We start from the raw sequence: 20,206 nt of genomic DNA on the forward strand, positions 1-20,206 counted from the left end.
TCTCCACACCCACTCCACACTTGTTGTTTGTAGATTTTCTGATGATGCCAATTCTATTGTTTTAAATTAATTTATTTAATTTTTATTTATTTATTATTTTTGGCTGGGTTGGGTCTTCGTTGCTGCATGCGGGCTTTCTCTAGTTGCAGGGAGCAGGGGCTACTCTTCGTTGCGATGTGTGGGCTTCTCATTGCAGTGGCTTCTCTTGTTGCAGAGCACGGGCTCTAGGTGCGTGGGCTTCAGTAGTTGTGGCTCGTGGGCTTCAGGAGTTGTGGCTTGTGGGCTCTAGAGCACAGGCTCAGTAGTTGTGGTGCACGGGCTTAGTTACTCCACGGCATGTGGGGTCTTCCCGGACCAGGGCTCAAACCCGTGTCCTCTGCATTGGCAGGCAGATTCTTAACCACTGCGCCACCAGGGAAGCCCGATGATGCCCATTCTGACTGGTGTGAGGTGATACCTCATTGTAGTTTTGATTTGCATTTCTCTAATAATTAGTGATGTTGAGCAGCTTTTCATGTGCCTCTTGGCCATCTATATGTCTTTGGAGAAATGTCTATTTAGGTCTTCTGCCCATTTTTGGATTGGATTGTTTGTTTTTTTAATATTGAACTGCATGAGCTGTTTATATATTTTGGAGATTAATCCTTTGTCCATTGATTAGTTTGCAAATGTTTTCTCCCATTCTGAGGGTTGTCTTTTCATCTTGTTTATAGTTTCCTTTGCTGTGCAAAAGCTTTTAAGTTTCACTCAGTCTCATTTGTTTATTTTTGTTTTTATTTCCATTTCTCTAGGAGGTGGATCAAAAAAATGTTGCTGTGATTTATGTCAAAGAGTGTTCTTCCTATGTTTTACTGTAAAAGTTTTATAGTGTCCAGTCTTACATTTAGGTCTTTAATCCATTTTGAGTTTATTTTTGTGTATGGTGTTAGGGTGTGTTGTAATTTCATACTTGTACATGTAGCTGTCCAGTTTTCCCAGCACCACTTATTGAAGAGACTGTCTTTTCTCCATTGTATATCCTTGCCTCCTTTGTCATAGATTAGTTGTCCATATGTGTGTGGGTTTATCTCTGGGCTTTCTATCCTGTTCCACTGATATATATTTCTGTTTTTGTGCCAGTACCACATTGTCTTGATTACTGTAGCTTTGTACCATATTGTAGTATAGTCTGAAGTCAGGGAGTCTCATTCCTCTAGCTCCGTTTTTTTCCCACAAGATTGCTTTGGCTATTTGGGGTCCTTTGTATCTTCATACAAATTTTAAGATTTTTTGTTCCAGTTCTGTAAAAAATGCCATTAGTAATTTGATAGGGATTGCATTGAATCTGTAGATTGCTTTGGGTAGTATAGTCATTTTCACAATATTGATTCTTCCAATCCAAGAACGTGGTATATCTCTCCATCTGTTTGTGTCATCTTTAATTTCTTTCATCAGTGTCTTATAGTTTTCTGCATATAGGTCTTTTACCTCCTTAGGTAGGTTTATTCCTAGGTATTTTATTCTTTTTGTTGCAGTGGTGAATGGGATTGTTTCCTTAATTTCTCTTTCTGATCTTTCGTTGTTAGTGTATAGGAATGCAAGAGACTTCTGTGCATTGATTTTGTATCCTGCAACTTACCAAATTCATTGATTAGCTCTAGTAGTTTTCTGCTGGCATCTTCAGGATTTTCTATGTATAGTATCATGTCATCTGCAAACAGTGACAATTTTACTTCTTCTTTTCCAATTTGTATTCCTTTTATTTCTTTTTCTTCTCTGACTGCTGTGGCTAGGACTTCCAAAACTATGTTGAATAAAAGTGGTAAGAGTGGACATCCTTGTCTTGTTCCTGATCTTAGAGGAAATGCTTTCATTTTTTCACCATTGAGATTGGTGTTTGCTGTGGGTTTGTTGGATATGGCCTTTATTATGTTGAGGTAGGTTCCCTCTCTGCCCACTTTCTGGAGAGTTTTTATCAGAAATCGGTGTTGAATATTGTCAGAAGATTTTCCTGTGTCTATTGAGATGATCATATGGTTTTTATTCTTCAACTTATTAATATAGTGTATCGCATTGGTTGATTTGCATATACTGAAGAATCCTTGCATTGCTGGGATAAATCCCACTTGATCATGGTATATGATCCTTTTAACATGTTGTTGGGCTCTGTTTGCTAGTATTTTGTTGAAGATTTTTGCATCTATTCATCAGTGATATTGGTTTATAATTTTCTTTATTTGTGGTATCTTTGTCTGGTTTTGGTATCTTTGTCTGGTTTTAGTGATGGTGGCCTCATAGAATGAGTTTGGGAGTGTTCCTTCCTCTGCAATTTTTTGGAAGAGTTTGAGAAGGATGGGTGTTAGCTCTTCTCTAAATGTTTGATAGAATTCCCCTGTGAAGCCGTCTGGTCCTGGGCCTTTGTTTGTTGGAAGATTTTTTTTTTTTTTTTTTTGCGGTATGTGGGCCTCTCAGTGTTGTGGCCTCTCCCGTTGTGGAGCATAGGCTCCGGATACGCTGGCTCAGCGGCCATGGCTCACGGGCCCAGCCACTCCGTGGCATGTGGGATCTTCCCGGACCGGAGCACAAACCCGTGGCCCCAGCATCAATAGGTGACTCTCAACCACTGCGCCACCAGGGAAGCCTTGTTGGAAGATTTTTAATCACAGTTCCAATTTCATTACTTGTGACTGGATTGTTCATATTTTCTGTTTCTTCCTGGTTCAGTCTTGGAAGGTTATATACCTTTCTAAGAATTTGTGCATTTCTTCCAGGTTGTCCATTTTATTGGCATAGAGCTGCTTGTAGTAGTCTCTTATGATGCTTTGTGTTTCTCTGGTGTCCACTGTAACTTCTCCTTTTCATTTCTAATTTTATTGATTTGAGTCCTCTCCCTCATTTTTTTGATGAGTCTGGCTAAAGGTTTATCAATTTTGTTTATCTTCTGAAAGAACCAGCTTTTAGTTTTATTGATCTTTGCAATGTTTTTCTTTTTTCTATTTCATTTATTTCTGCAATGATATTTATGATTTCTTCTACTAACTTTCGGTTTTGTTTGTTGTTTCTCTGGTTTCTTTAGGTGTAAGTTTAGATTGTTTATTTGAGATTTTTCTTGTTTCTTGAGGTAGGAATGTATTGCTATAAACTTCCCTCTTAGCACTGCTTTTTCTGCATCCCATAGGTTTTAGATCGTCATGTTCTCATTGTAATTTGTCTCTAGGTACTTTTTGATTTCCTCTGATTTCTTCAGTGATCTCTTGGTCATTTAGTAATGTATTGTTTATCCTCCATGTGTTTGTATTTTTTCCTTTTTATTTTTTTTCCTTGTAATTGATTTCTAATCTCATAGTGTTGTCGTCAAAAAGGATGCTTGGTGTGATTTCAGTTTTCTTAAATTTACTGAGGCTTGATTTATGATCCAAGATGTGATATATCCTGAAGAATGTTCCATGTGCACTTGAGAAGAAAGTGTAATCTGCTGTTTTCAGATGGAATGTGCTATAAATATCAATTAAATCTATCTGGTCTCTTGTGTCATTTAAAGCTTGTGTTTCCTTATTAATTTTCTGTCTGGATGATCTGTCCATTGGTGTAGGTGAGGTGTTAAAGCCCCCCACTATTATTCTGTTACTGTCGATTTCCTCTTTTATAGCTGTTAGCATTTGCATTATGTATTGAGGTGCTCCTATGTTGGGTGCATATATATTTATAATTGTTATACCTTCTTCTTGGACTGATCCCTTGATCATTATGTAGTGTCCTTCCTGTCTCTTGCAGCATTTTTTATTTTCAAGTCTATTTTATCTGTTATGAGTATTGCTACTCCAGCTTCCTTTTGATTTCCATTTGCATGGAATATCTTTTTCCATCCCCTCACTTTCAGTCTGTGTGTGTCCCTAGGTCTGAAGTGGGTCTCTTGTAGACAGCATATATATGGGTCTTGCTTTTGTATCCATTCAGCGAGCCTGTGTCTTTTGGTTGGAGCATTTAATCCATTCACATTTCAGGTAATTATTGATATGTATGTTCCTATTACCATTTTCTTAATTGTTTTGGGTTTCTTTTTGTAGGTTCTTTTCTTCTCTTGTGTTTCCCACTTAGAGAAGTTCCTTTAGCATTTGTTGTAGAGCTGGTTTGGTGGTGCTGAATTCTCTTAGCTTTTGCTTGTCTGTAAAACTTTTGATTTCTCCATCAAATCTGAATGAGATCCTTGCCGGGTAGAGTAATCTTGGTTGTAGTTTCTTCCTTTTCATCACTGTAAATATATTGTGCCACTCCCTTCTGGCTTGTAGTTTCTGCTGAGAAATCAGCTCTTAACCTTATGGGAGTTCCCTTTTATGTTATTTGTTGTTTTTTCCTTGTTGCTTTTAATAATTTTTCTTTGTCTTTAATTTTTGTCAGTTTGATTACTATGTGTCTCAGTGTGTTTCTCCTTGGGTTTATCCTGCCTGGGACTCTCTGTGCTTCCTGGACTTGGGTGGCTATTTCCTTTCCCATGCTAGGGAAGTTTTCAAGTATAATCATTTCAAATATTTTCTCTAGGTTCTTTCTCTCTCTCTTCTCCTTCTCAGACCCCTATAATATAAATGTTGGTGCATTTAATGTTGTCCCAGAGGCCTCTTAGGCTGTCTTCATTTCCTTTCGTTCATTTTTCTGTATTGTTTTCCGCGGCAGTGAATTCTTCCATTCTGTCTTCCAGGTCACTTATCCATTTTCTGCCTCAGTTATTCTGCTATTGATTCCTTCTAGAATAAAAAAAAAAAAGTAGAAATACCTTCTATTTTTCATTTCAGTTATTGTATTGTTCATCTCTGTTTGTTCTTTACTTCTTTTAGGTGTTCTTTAATTCTTCTAGGTCTTTGTTAAACATGTCTTGCATCTTTTCGATCTTTGCCTCCATTCTTTTTCCAGTATCCTGGATCATCTTCACTATCATTATTCTGAATTCTTTTTCTGGAAGATTACCTTTCTCCATTTCATTTAGTTGTTTTTCTGGGGTTTTATCTTGTTCCTTCATCTGGTACATAGTCCTCTGCCTTTTCATTTTGTCTGTCTTTTTGTGAATGTGGTTTTCGTTCCACAAGCTGCAAGATTTTAGTTCTTCTTGCTTCTGCTGTCTGCTCTCTGGTGCTTATTAGTATATTTAAATATCATTGTGAGATTTTGGGGCTGAATGAATTTTTGATAAAAATATTGTATCCTTTATTAGTATTAAAGAAATTATTCTCAAAGAGTTTGCTTTTCCCAGTGATACTAAGCAGGAAATGTACATGCAGCAAACTTGAGACTAACTCAGTAATGTTAGCATATACTGCTTTTTTGGTACCATACATTTTTCTTACAAATATTAATCCATTTAATCCCCACAACTACGTTATAAGGTAGCCACAGAGAAGGTGAGTGACTTATTTAAGACCACACTGTTAATAGTATGAGCCAGCTGATTTGAATACAAGAATTCTCACTCCAGAATTCTCACCTACCTTTTTATTTTCTTTTGCTAACCTTTGCGTTCTTGAGTCACCGTGGCCGACTGCTCTCATGAATCGGTTGAAGGATCTGTAGCTATAAACACACAGGTGGATTTACCTAGCATACGCTTCTTTGGTAGAGAGTCATTTTCTTTTTGCATACAATTTATGACTAGCAAACCTCAGTGTTTGTGTAGAAAGCATTACTTTTGCAGATAACTACTAGCTTAAAGTGAATGGATGCTTGGCAATGCATTTGCAGTGATTATTGACTTGGTTTTATTAATCTTGTTGCTTCATAGAAAATATTTGTCTAGTAGTTGAAGAACTGTTTTCACTGATTAAATCTGAAAGATACAAGGAATACTGAGATCATGATCATTTTCCAAAGGTTAAGTAGTTATGACACTAGTAACCTCAAATATGGCTCATTTAACCATTTTGCACTGTATCACGAATGCTTAAAAAAAAATCAGTATGCCCTTTTAGCATAGAGGAACATATCTCATGAAATTGCAGGTACTGTACTATTGTTCTGTTTTGTTTAGATGACGAATGTGACAACAGACTATTGTATTGACGTCATAAGAAAATTTGAAGTTTCTGAAGAAAATAAGGCAAAAAATGTCCTTGGCATAGAAGGTAAAATAACCAATATCCTTAATTTCTCATTTCTCAGTTTAGTTTGCTAAGTTACATTTTAGCAAAATTTTTGGGAAAAGAAATAGGGAGATAACCTTGGAATTACAGATGATTCAAATAAAACCCACGACACACATATTTTCCTACAAAACAGATGCCATGATTTTGCTGTTTCTTTTACTTTTGCAAGGACAGTAGCATTTTCCACTCAAGCAAGTCAACTTGATGCCACTGTGTATGATAGATGCCAAGAAATATTTTGACTTTTCTCAAATGGTTAATTTTTGGAAATAGTTTCAAGCAGATAATCTCATGATGGGAAATTTGGCCCTAAAATAAGTAAACATGTTTTTTTGTTTTCTTTTTTTAAATGTTGGCAACTAATTTGTTTTCCCTAGTTGCTAGCGGTAGAGAGGTTGTAGGGACCACAAATTTTGTTAATATGACTATCTCATTTTATAATTGAAGAAAGTGAGGCTTAAAGAAATTGAGTAATTTGGGACTTCCCTGCTGGTGCAGTGGTTGAGAGTCCGGCTGCCAATGCAGGGGTCATGGGTTGGAGCCCTGGTCTGGGGGATCCCACATGCACTGGAGTGGCTAGGCCCTTGCACCACGGCTACTGAGCCTGTGTGCCACAACTGCTGGGGCCCGTGCGCCTGGAGCCCGTGCTTCACAATGGGAGAGGCTGCCCGCGCACCACAATGAGGAGTGGCCCCCGCTCTCTGCAACTAGAGAGGGCCCGCACCCAGCGATGAGGACCCAATGCAGCCAAAAATAAATGAATGAATGAATAAATTTTTAAAAAAAAGAAAAAAGAAATAAGTAACTTGCCCACAGTTATATATATTAGATTCTGAATATATATTTAGAATCTAGCTCCTATGGTATTATGTATAAATCATATGACATGAATATAGCTACATGTATCTATAAGTCATATGTATTTAAAATATGTAGGGAAAGAAATTTGTAGGCTGCTCTCCAAAAGAGAACAGGTCCCAGGCAGAATAGATAATCTTAATAAAAAAACTACTGGGGCATCCCACTTCCTGCAAGAGCATATGATACCATGGCTTATCTTACCAATTTTGATTGTTGGCCTCCTATTCTCCCAAACAGGCTTAGTGTGGACAAGGGGGTATGATATTGTATGTTTACTTCCAGGGATAGAGGCTAATTAAAACGAAGAGAAATTATTTAATATTTATATAATTAAAAGCTATTTTAAAAACAACCAAAGAAGATAAACTAATTTGGACCTTTCTTTACCAATAAATGAATCTTTTCTTTGGTGGGGCCTTAAAAGATGGAGTTAAACCTGATTTCTAAGTTATGGCCATAAAGATGAGCATGAAGAAATTCTCCAGAGTTTCAGAGGATATTTACCAGTAGTTTTACCACAGGATTCTTGAAGACTTGAAATAATTTACCCTAATAGTCATTCCATGTAGGTACTTGTAGGACATTCACATATCTGTTAATATGTTAATGAATGCCTTTCCTACCCAGGCACTATGTTTTTGAAAAACTGATAGGGTTTTCTACATAATCTTGAAATACTTTTTCACATTTCTCAAATGTGCTAGCCATTAGTAGCATCTTGCCAAACCAGTTTCATAGTCAAATAATCATACCCTGATTTTAAGCTATGCCTAACTTCTGACCTGCTACCTCAGCTATGGCACTGACAATACTATTTTTCAAATCAACTTAATAACCTATCAGGTTGCTGTTGATCAGTATATCACTTAGGATAAATATGGCTTGAACACTGCATGAGCCACCCATTAGGTCACACTGAATAATCATAGCTTGAGTTCAGCAGTTACTGAAGAGCTTTGCAATACGCCCCCTCCCTCCCTCAATCAAAACTCTTAAAAAGTCTGTTTTTCTGTAGGTTATATTTAAACTGCTACTCCCCAAAGCCATATTTCAGTTTTTGACACTGTCTATTTGATCTGAAGCACATCTCTCATTGCCCCGGTATTCCCTGCAAAGGCTGTCCTGAAGGTAAATGAGGTAATCAGTATGAACAAACTTTGATCTCTTTTGCCCTTGTTAGAGTTGGTTAAGTATATATGCTTCAAAGCTATAGTACTTCACTCTCTCTCATTTCCAAAGGCTTCACGAACTTCATGCGTAGTCCTGCTTGTGACATATTTAACCCACTGCACCATGAAGTGTACCAGGACATGGACCAGCCCCTGTGCCACTACTACATCGCTTCCTCCCACAATACATACCTGACCGGGGACCAGCTCCTGTCTCAGTCCAAAGTGGACATGTATGCACGGGTGCTGCAGGAGGGCTGTCGCTGCGTGGAAGGTGCGTGCTTTGAGCGCGAGTGTGTGTGGGCGCACACGTGCTTTAGTCAGGCGCGTCTAGTGTAAATAATGGAGACCTAACAAAATGCACTCATGCTAATCAGAACTATTTTCCCACTCACTGTAAAGTTATTCTTAACTCATAATCCTCTCCGGTTCCTCCTGACACTTCAAACAGGGAGAGAGATGTGTACTAGCATTTGGGAGGCACACCTTCAGGTGCTGAAAAATTGTGATGAATGTGAAAGTTTTTCCTAGAAAGATTTTTTTTTTTTGATTAAACAGTGGTAAAGATGGTTCAGGATAAATATTTATTTTTAAGGTACTTCGTGGTCTATCAATCAGCCAACACTTATTAAATTCCTAGGAGGTTCCTGGGGGTTAGGACACAGATGTAAGACGTGGCTTCTGTCTTTCAGGCGCTCACAGTCATTGGAAGGGGTGGACGGTAAAAATCATAGTATGGTGTGAGAATTCCACCAGTTGAATCAAACGTGGTTGAGAGGTGATACAGAAAGTGAGGGGCGACGTAAAATATGATGAGAAATCAGCCTGGAAGGTAGACTTGGGTCAGCGATAAAGGGTTCTGAGTGCTGCGATAAGGAATTTCAGCTTTAGCTTCGGTAACGAGGGTCCGGTGGATTGTTTTAATACCTAGGGTGATACGGTCAGACTTGTAGTTTAGAGAGATTGCTTGGGCAGCAGTGTAGGAAGATAATTTTTCTTTAAGATGTATGTTTGTGGTGGGGGAAGGGAGGTGAAACTAGAGCAAGGAGAATGGTGGGAAGGCTATTGAAATGATTGAAAGGAAGGATCATAAAAACAGACTAGGTGAGAGAGATGCTTATACAGATATTAAAGAAGTAAACTTACAGGACCTGGTGAGCAAAGTAAAGGATGTAAGGCTTGAGGGGGAGAGCTGGAATGAATGATGCAGCCATCATCTACTGTGGGGACTGAGCATTAATGAGTTCAGCTTTCCATCGGTTGAGTTTATAGTGACTTTGTAATATATACGTGGACATTTTTATTAGTCAATTAAATAACAATATGTGAACTCAACAGAAGGATCCAGAAAAGATAAAGATTCCACAATTCCGAGTTTTCTGTGTGTTAGCGTACAAGATCACTTACAGAGACCTTCGTGTGTAAATGTACATCACAGTGGACAAGATCACTTAGAGGAGTGGCAAAGAGAACAAGGCCTGAGGACTTATGCATTCCAACCTTTCGAAGCAGAAAGAACAAGGGGAACTGACGAAGACAACTAACACAAAGCAGTCACTTGGACCTAAGGGATGAAATGGTCAAAAATGTCCCATGCAATAGAAAAGTAAAATACAGACTAAGTGTCCAGTCTGGTTGCATTTGACAGCTGGGAGGTTATTAGTGTCTTTTGCTATATAGTTTTGGTGGCCTTTCAGTGGGAAGGTCAGGTAGATAATCTGCTGTGAGCTAGTCACTTGGCATTTTTCTGCATTAGGGGAAGACTTGATACAGGGTTGGGGAGGTTTTGAGACTTGGAAGAGGGGGAAATGAGGATTCATTCATTTTGCTTTTAGATGGGGTAGGGGACAAAAAATTTTAAAATGGTTCATGCCTGTTACCCTCTCTTTTCTCAGGATAGTAGGAGAGAACACCATCCACTAAGTGTAGAGTGGGTGGAGGTTGGCTGGGGGATGGGAGGCTTAAAAAGATCAGCAAATAATGAGTAAGGAGTTGACAAGATAAATTGGGGAAGGCCTAGCTAATTTCAAAAACAGTCTTTAACAGAACAGTCTTTTTGTTATACAAAATCTGCATGCTCAGACTGCTCCCCACCCCATTCCCAACAGACTAGGTATAGGAGCAGTGAAGACAGATTCTAGAATTGATCCAAGCCTCTGGATTTCCAGGTCGTATAAAATATCTTCAAGATGTTGGTGAGAGCTCTTTTAAGTGAGTGACAGTAGGTCCATGAACTAGGAAAGGAAATGAAGGGGCCACAAAATGAGGTTAAGAAACTAGAAGACTCAAAGAAACAGGAATACTGAGAATGTCGGCATCACGCATACCGTAAACAAGAACAGAGAATTATTATCACAAGGTGGGATTTTGGATATAGTTGAGGTAATGACTATATGCAGGGCGTGTGGTGGGTGAGCATGATTAGAGTGAAGCAAGGAGCTGTTGTCATTGAGGTCAAGGTTAAGTGATTGGGTAGATTGCCCACATGGACTTTTAAGTCAAAGGATGCTGACAGGGAGATTCAAGGCTAAAAAATTAAAAGATCAAAAATTGGATATTAAAAACTGTAAACCACATACTTAGGTAGAAGAAGAATGCTACGGAAAAGGCACTTGGAAGATGCCAGGAAGGCAGAGATGGATAAAGTGAGGTTTAAAAGTGGAGGGATTTTTAAAAAATGAATGTAGAACAACAGTTGTTTAAAAGTAGCATCCTCATTTTGTGATTTATACAAAAAAAGCATCTGTGGAGAAAGGAAGTAGTATCCTCCCAGGTAAACTGGTTGTTAACCAAGATAAGGAGGTTGAGGAAGAATTCCAGAGAGTCTAATGATGAAATGGGGCTTGTTTACACTGGAATGGAGATTCCACGGAGCAAAGGGGAATTGCTTTTTGGTGGGAGCATACGGGAGTCAGCAGTAGGTAGCAAGTTGTTCTTGGGGTGGTGGAATAGTGTAGGGAGATGAATAAAGCAGTAGGGCAGTGAGATAATACTGGTGAGTAGAGGAACGCTTCTTTGTCAGAGAGTTTCTGGCTTGAAGGATTTCCTGCTACAAAAGTAGCAGACGCAATGTTACAGTCATAGTAGTAGTAATGTTATAAAGGCAAACTGACATATTTTGAAAATGGACAGGTATTAAAAACTGTCTGCATACAGAACCATTAGGACCACTACCAATTTAGCACTCTGGAAGTGCATGATTTAAGACATGGCATTTTTGCAGTAGACGCAGAGCACACCTACTGACAGTAGTGACTGAGAATTGAGCAGCTTAAGCAACTGGATAATGAAGATGCTTATAAAATATAAGCATAAAGGAAAACCTTTCGAGCAACAGAAGGTCTTGAGGTGACATTCTGTTCTCAGCCATTATTCAGCCATTTGCTCACTCAGCACTCAAGCAGTTTTACAAGTCTGTCATGCATAGAGATGCCAGGGCCCACACCCTTATTGGCTTCAGAGTGATGGTTGCCTATCATTTTAAATGGTGACATTTTCTTGGAGGCCAAATATGGAAAATGACTTCTGGTGACTCCATGAAGTGAAAGTCAACTCCAGGCAGTTCTGCAATTTTGTTACTTCTGTGTCCTGTACTGTTTCCTTTGCTTCTCAGGTCTTTCAGGTGCCCAATCATTTCTTTTTTGATTTCTCTGTCCAAAATCAGTGTCTTACCCAAGCTTAACCATGTTCTAATGATCAACTCCTTACTCAATCAGATCTCTAATTCTCTGGCATTCCTTGGGCTATTAAGAAGGAAAGTTATCTGATTAAGATAATTTATAGTAAGACACAAATAATTTTTAGTTTTAGCTTTTTCAGGGATCTTTTAATTTTAAAAGTAGCTTTTAGAAATTGTGTGCAGCAGATGGCATTGAACATGGGCCTTCCCTTGTACCTTCTTCCTTCCTCTTTGCCAGTCACCAAAGTGATAGAAGCTATTGATCTTTGCCCTCCTTGTGTAAAAGGTGTTGCTTGCTCCAGACATTCACACAAACTGAGAAGACGCACAGCTTGTATATAATTTCAAAGGACGTGCAATCTCTCAAATATCTCCCTCGCCAAGCCTGCATCGGCAAACTTCTCCTCTGTTGTTTGGCTTGAAGTTTTGCTATTGGAATAATCTGTGACTGGACAGTGAAAGCCAAGCTGCTATTTCTGGAAGGTTTTGTTGAGAAGAAGCATTATACTGTGTTTATCTAGGAGACTTGGTCAACTTTGTACTTGCTCTGTTTCCTGTCTGAAACTATGGTTGTCACCTTGGCTTTGAATATACTGGGAAGGAACAGGGAAACCACCATGATTTCATCCCCTTTTGTGGGCTAGGTTCTGGTTAAGTGCTTTCCATACATCCTTCTTTAATTCTTACAACACTAAGGAAGATGGAATAATCTCCTTAAGAAGGCACCCCAATTTGGGGTAGGGTTGGTGGCTCAAGGTCCCATAGCTAGGAAGCTTGGAAGCTGGTATTTGAACGCAAGTTGTCTGACTCCCCCACTTTGCTTCTCCAGGAAGCCTTTGGGGTTTTTGGAAGAACACGCATTGAATGACATGACCAACCCAAGCGAGGGATCAAATAAGGGCCATCTGGTCACATAAGGAAGACTAGGAAGAACAGTGCACAGCACAGAGAGGAGGTTGGCTTTAACAGGAGGCATTTGCTTGACTTGTGATTAGGCTTGGCATCTAAATATCTAGATGTTCCTGAAGACTTTAGAACTCGATAACGTGATTTTTCGTGCTCTCCTGACAATTTCTGTCAGCCCTGTAATTTGAAGATCTTAGTTTACACTTCAAGCTTGGACCTGGAGGCACCAATCTATATACACCCAGTGGTGCTTTATCTACCTTGCTTCTGGATGAAGTTGTTTTTATTCTTAAACAGCTGCAGCTAGGAGTTAAAGAACCTGATTTATAGAATGTAGCAGGTCATGGATTAAAAATTTCAGGTCCCACAGATAATTTTCTGAAGCAGCTTTTGCCAAGTATAGTTCTTAGAGATGGAGAGTAATGATTCTGGACAGTTCTTTCATGGTATTGTGACCTGAAAAATCTCTCCACTTTCAAGCTTCTATTTTGATAATACTGTGTTTTCCATCTCCATTAGTTCAGCTGCAACAATGTCCTCGGTCAGGATATATATGGTGTCTTGGGGAAGACGAGTAAGTCTTTTGTTGGTGAAGTGGGTTTGCCAGCAAATCAGATTGATGACATTTTTTACACGGCCTTTCCTTTCCCTTGATTATCAGCCCTAGTTGCTTTATAAATATGGATGTTCTGTCCAGGGGATTTTCACTTTCATTATGGAACTGACGTTGTATTGCTGTTGTAATCGGTTTACAACTTTTCCTGTTATCTCTGGGAGCACTATCAGGGTGAAACATTTTGAGTTCCACTATGAAAAGCTGTCATGTTAGTCTCTCAGCTGGCCTTCAGATCTGACCAGCTGTTTGTCAGGGTGCTTTTGGGGGCTTCTAACATGTGGTCTGATTGAAAAAATGGGCCTGGCTATTTTGTGGCTAGGAAATTGGTTAGAGGATTTCTACTTTGCCAACATTCTCATCATAGCACTAGCTCTTACAGGAGCTCTTCATGGCCATTTGAACTTGACTATGGATGCCACGCGCTCAGATGGCAGCACCATTTGGGGATGTTGCTATCCTCATTTAACAGACAAGTGATAAAATAGACCTAAAAAGTGAACATTAGGAGAACCATCCTCAACTATGCATATTCTGCCTGTGTTATAAATGTTAGCAAAAGGGCTCCTTCTTTCATTACCAAAGTAGTTTCTTATGAAGAGATATTTTTATGTGTACATGATCATCAAGTCAGCTGTGGCATTGCCTCGTCTACTTTGCATTCTTTTTGAAAATATATTAGCTCATTTATGAGAAACCCTCCTAAGCCCTTTTTCCTCCAAAATGGGGTATAAATTGGGGTATATTGTTTAAGTTACATACTTTTGAAACATCTGTTTATTCTTTTCACGCTTATATCCAAAGACAAATTAAAGAATGTCAAACACATGTCAAAAGAGGGATGGAGCCTCTTTCCCGAGAAGATGCCTTTATATGTTTGACCTCATTTACAGGCCCAAAGGAACAGTATAACACTGTATGATAGCATCCCAAAATATTTGTTCTTAAACTTTGTTTCCAGTATTCCTATGGTTTTAACCTTGAAAGTACTTTCTCCTTTTCCTTTTTCCATTCACCCCCCAAGGATATTTTAATAGGCAGTATTTAATTGATATATGTAACTGTATTAGTTAGGGAACAGAAACCCTCCCCCCCAACTCTCATCTATCTAGAGAGAGAGACAGAAAGAGAGAGGAAAGAGACCTTTGACTTTTCTCAGATCTGGTAACTGGGTCCTTATTCCTACTTTGGAATGATTGACTGACAGTGAGAAATAGTTACCTCATTTAGACACACATTTCCTGTTGGGCTGCTACATTTATTTATGTGACCTGCTAGGTTCTTGTTGGTATTTGAATTTGTGACACCCTGTCATAAGGAAGGGCAATGTCATGAGAGCTGGCAAAATTCTATGGGGGATCCTGGTTTAGGATCTAAATCCTTAATCAAGGATTTGACCCTTGGTTGAGATTGAGATAAGCAAAGTGAAAGAGGGCATTTCAGTTGACCTTAAATGAAAGAAGCAAAGGCATGGAAGTAGGATCTTATGTGAGGAAACTTGCCTAACTGGAAGAATAAGTCTGTGAGGTTGCAAGTAGGAGAAAATAAGTTTGACTTGTCAAACAGGAACTAAGGTATTAATTAACTAGTTTCTTTAACAGTTAAACCTAAATCTCTGTGCCCTAAAACAACTGAAGTTTATTTCTTATGTGAAGTCTGAAATAGCTGTTCTTAACGGGTGACTCTTTCAAGTAGTGATTTAGGGGTACAGGCTCTTTCCTTCTGTGTCTGTGCCATCTTCAGCACATGACTTCCAAACTCACAGCAGAAGAGAGGGCATGGATAACTGTGAGGGCAGGGTTTCATAAAGCAGACCTGGAAGTGGTGCACATCATTTCTGCCCACATTTCAATGGCCATGTCCTGCTGAAAGGGAAGGCTGGGAACTGTAGTCTAGCTGTGAGCTAGGGCGAGAGAGAAAACAGGCTTAGTTGAATGGCTAGCCAGTCTCTAGTGCCAGAGATAGGGACCCTGGGGTTAAGCAGGCAGGAGCTGCTGTAAGTTGTTTGTTAATAAATTTAACATAGACCTATTGAGTACATACTATGTGTTGGATGCTATGTTATGCACTGAGTAGGCTTTTGAGCAAAGTAGTGACATGGAGAAAGCAGTGTTTTGAGAAATTAGTCGGGTGGCAAAGTGTAAAACAAGGGAAGGCAAACTCTAAGTTGGGGAGGATGGTGAGGAAGCTGTTGTCTTTCTCCAGCTGGGGGTCAGTGAGGTTGTCCATACACATAACAGTATCAATAGTATTAATAACAATAATGATTACTGTGTGCCATGCAGGTTTATAATCAACTTTTCATGTACTTATAAATCACTCAGACTTATGATTCAGGTCCTGTTCTTAGTGTTCCTTTTATGGATGGGGAAGCAACACTTTAAATTATTAAATCATTTGCCCGTATGCACATAAATCTTAGCAGGGCCTGAAGATTCGAAGTTAAGAAGTCAATGCTATTTTAGAACTACTGTCGAATTAATCAAATGGAAATAAATCTAATGGAAACATAATGAGTTTAGGAGGACAATGATGAAAAACCCTGTTACTGATTTGAGAGGGTCATTGAAACATTGAAAGACTATAGTAAACTGAATAAGAAGAAGTAAAATAGAGAAACAACCTGTTAAGAAATATCACTATGCTCAGGCATACTCGGTTGGATTTAGAGCAGTTTCTAATGAGAGTTCTTGGTAAAGGCTAAGCTGCTTGTGTATATGACCTCATTGTTAACTATAAGCAGATTTACTTGCAGTAAATCATTTATAATCTCTAATTCCTTATCCTGATAAATATGCCAGAACACTCATTTCAGTCTGTCATCTTTGTCATGATCATAATACGTATAAACTCAAACAATAAACTTAATACTTGTCTGCTATTTCCAGAACTATCAGGACACACCAGAAACTTTGGGTTGTTGATGTGACATTCTGTTTTTGGCAGTTGACTGTTGGGATGGCCCCGACGGAGAGCCGGTCGTACACCACGGTTACACGCTCACTTCAAAGATCCTCTTCAGAGATGTTGTGGAGACCATCAACAAGCATGCCTTTGTGAAGAACGAGTAAGTAGAGCAGCAGCTGGGAGCCAGGCTCAGCTGGCACATGCAGCACTGCCTGACGTAACACGGCCACCAATCCACACACTTCCCTGGAGTCTACATCTCGCTTTCTCCTGCCCTGGTTCTCTCCTTCCTTCCCAACAAAACACTGAACAAACAAGGGCCGCATGTACATACTTTCTTGTGCTCTCTTTATTCCTTACCCCATTCTCTCTCAAGATGTTGCCTCCTTGAAGCACGTTCTTACAAAGAGTGACCTCAAAATTCCTAAAGCCAGGGTGTACAGAGTGTCTATAAAGTTTAGAAACACAGGTTACTATACATAATAAATAGCTTCTTGGGATTATATTGCAATACAATAAAATAATAATATCTTGGTTTCCAGACTTGCTGGATGTCCTATGTACACTGAAGTGCCTGGGGTCCTTATGTTACTTGACCCCTCCTTGGCATTTGATAATGGTGATAATTTTCTCCTTAATACTTGCTTTTGGGGGGCCTCTATCATAGCATTCTCTCCTCTATTGCTGCCATTGCTTCTCGACCTCTTTTTTTAGCCTACGGTCTTCTAGTCCATTTCCTCATTCCTTTAATAGTCACTATTTCCTAAGTTGTTGTCCTTGGTCTACTTTTTGGTTATTTGCCCATTATATATCCAGAATGTTTTCCCTAAGTTTCAGAGGTATATTGAAAGATTCTTACTACAAATTCATCTGAGTATCCCATAGGTACCTGAAAATTAACAAATTTCATTATTTATTCAGACATTTACTTAGATATTTAAAGTTGCCCACTCTAAGCCAGGCATACTATAATAGGTTTGGGGAGCCTCAACACTGAGCGAGGATAAGACTCCTACCAGCACGGGGCCTCCACCCCAAACTGAACTCAGCATTTCATTCTGCCAAGCTTCCTCTTACTCCATTTCCTTCTAGTTAGGAGGGTAGCACTGTTTACCAATGGCTTTACCTAGAAACTGGGAGTCCACTCTCGATTCAGCCAATCTTTTCAATTCTAGTTGCTAAAGTATCTTTTGACTCCACTGCCTTCTCTTCATTTTCATTTCTCTTTGGTTTATCCTCCACGCTGGTGTAGTATGTTTCTTTCTGAAAATATAAGCTGATGTTGTAATTCTTTTTTTTTTTTTTCTTTGCGGTACACGGGCCGCTCACTGTTGTGGCCTCTCCCGTTGCGGAGCACAGGCTCCAGACGCGCAGGCTCAGCGGCCATGGCTCACGGGCGTAGCCGCTCCGCGGCACGTGGGATCTTCCCAGACCGGGGCACGAACCCGTGTCCCCCTGCATCGGCAGGCGGACTGTCAACCACTGCGCCACCAGGGAAGCCCTGATGTTGTAATTCTTAAAGTCCTTCAAAGACTCCCTGTTGTTCATGGTCATGCATTCCGTGCCCTTCAAGGCCTGGCCTCTTCCTGCTCTTCCAGTGTTGTCTTCCACTGTTGCTCCACAGAGACTTGGGCTTCTGCCGTCACTGACTGTCTTCCGGAGTCCCTGGGGATCTCAGTGCTTTCACAGACCCTACCCTCACTTGTGCCGTTCTCTCTGTTCGAAACACTCATCTCCATTTTTCCACCTGCCCAATTCTTGCTCATCCTAGAAGACTGCTTAGGCATTGTCCCTCTGGCAAACTTACCAATACTACAACTGATTTAAATGCTTCTTTTCGCTGTTCTTAGCACTCAACATATTTCTATCATATCATACAGCACCTTCTTGCAATTGTTGGTGACTTGCCTCCTTTTAAGTAGTTAGGACCATGAACTCCTTGAAAATATGTGGCTATGTCTTATTCATTCATTTTTAAAAGAAATTAAAAATAAAACTTCATTCCCCCCCCGCCTTTTTTTTTTGGCTGCTATGTGTGTCTTACAGGATCTCAGTTCCCCAGCCAGGCACTGAACCTGGGCCCCAGCAGTGAAAGCCCAGGATCCTAACCATGAGGCCACCAGAGAACTCCTCCTTATTCATTCTTTATTGCCTAGCCAGTGCCTGCAATATACCAGACATTCAAGAAATGATTTTTGCATTAAAAAAGGAAAATTAAAATTACAATTGCATAAAATTAATTTTATAGACATTAGTAACCTTTAAAATTTCTAACATTTCGTCTTCTTATTAATTAAATATGAAGTTAAAATGCTGTTCTGATAAGAGACACTTGCTGCATAGCAGGTTTGGTTTGTGGTGACTTCCACATGGAAGAATCCGAGTACTAAATTCTGATGGGTCTTTTTACCCTGATTGCTACTAATCTTAGCCAAGTTGATGAAGTGATTTGCCGTTATTTTCCAACATGTGAAGTAGGGCATTGAGAAGACCTGCTGTCTATGTACTTCGGAGGACCCTCTGGTGACTTGACTATGCTTACTTAAAGTCTGGGGATCCTTAGGAGAAAAGCACTTCAAATTAAAACAATTAATAAGTTTGTTTAGCACATTTTAAAAGTGCAGCTTTAAGTTCTAGTTGCATCTTTTTTTTTTTTTTTCTGGCCGTGCCACCCAGCATGTGGTATCTTAGTTCCCCAACCAGGGATTGAACTCTCAACCCCCTACAGTGGACGTGCAGAGTCTTAACCACTGGACTGCCGGGGAAGTCCCAAACTGAAAATGTTTTTTTTGTTTCATGTGTGGGTTTTTTTTGGCTTCAACACACCACACATGGAACTTCCCTGACCAGGGATCGAACCCACGACCCGTGAGTGGAAGGGCAGCGTCTTAACCACTGGACCACCAGGAAAGTCCTTAGTTGCATATTTACACCAGGGTTTCTCAACCTTGGCACTATTGACATTTTGGATCAGATAATTCTTTGTTATGGGGAACTGTCTTGTGCATTGCAGGATGGTGAGCAAATTCGTGACTTCTACTCACTAAACACCAGTAGCAGCCCCCATCCCCAGCATTGTGACCACCAAAAATGTCTTCAGACGTTGACAAACGTCCCTTTGGAAGGAGCGCCACACAGTCGCCCTAGCCCCTGTTGAGAAGCACTGCTTCATACACCAAGCATCATTAGACACTGATAGCCTTTTTATAAACAGATTGATAATTTAAAAATCCATTGCTAGAACTCCCTGATGTGACTGTGCAGACAACTCAGGGCTGCTAGTCTGCTGTTTTTCTTTCTTTCTAACACTCTGGGGTAAAAACCATGTGAGGACCCAGGAGCAAACAGATTATAGTCCGGTAACCAAACCGACCTCAGTCACAAAGGTTCATCTCTCGTATTACCTCTGGCATCAGGTTTACTAATGAGGATAGAATGTAATTTCAGGAGGTCACAGCCTGTATTGTGGAGTTTGTGCTTCTCATACAAGCGCATAAATAAAATTTTTTCTCCGTATAGACATATTAGGCAAGTTAAATATTGGTGTGTCTATTTCAGAAAAAAATATATTGCCTAGTACTTCAGAAGATATGTGATGGAAACTAGAAAAAAAATGAAAATAAGCCTTAATTTGTTTTTCTGAGGAAAAAACAAAGTCAGAAGAGGAGTAAGGTCACGGAATTGTTGCTGGTTCCTAAGGCTGTCTGTACTAATCGCTCCACTGGGGTCTCACATTCTCTGCACAGAGCCCTGAGTGCTGGAGGAGAGTGAATGCTTGACTTTTTTTTTTTCCTTTCTGAAAGTAAAGACTAGTATATAATTCTATACAAATGATTTTGAAATACCTGACATAGGACGCTATAAAACACAAAATTCCATTGTGTTATTTTATCCTCAATAGTAATTTTCAAGCTGTGTGCTGAATATATATTTTTAGAGTAAATATCTTCATTTAATGATA

The 20,206-nt window shown here is 39.6% G+C and overlaps 1 protein-coding gene across 1 annotated transcript in view; it reads left to right on the forward strand.

Moving 5' to 3' along the window:
* PLCH1 (phospholipase C eta 1) overlaps positions 1-20,206 on the forward strand; it is a 269,122-nt gene that overhangs the window by 171,888 nt on the left and 77,028 nt on the right. The window contains exons 7-9 of the mRNA XM_089910967.1: positions 5,996-6,089; positions 8,211-8,414; positions 16,285-16,405. Of these exons, the coding sequence (XP_089767093.1) occupies positions 5,996-6,089; positions 8,211-8,414; positions 16,285-16,405 (419 nt within the window). The remainder of the gene's footprint in view (positions 1-5,995; positions 6,090-8,210; positions 8,415-16,284; positions 16,406-20,206) is intronic.

This window comes from Delphinapterus leucas, chromosome 4 (genome assembly GCF_059928025.1).
Source record: "Delphinapterus leucas isolate spDelLeu-1000000601 "Yukka" chromosome 4, BTC_Dleu_Yukka2, whole genome shotgun sequence".
NCBI lineage: Eukaryota > Metazoa > Chordata > Mammalia > Artiodactyla > Monodontidae > Delphinapterus > Delphinapterus leucas.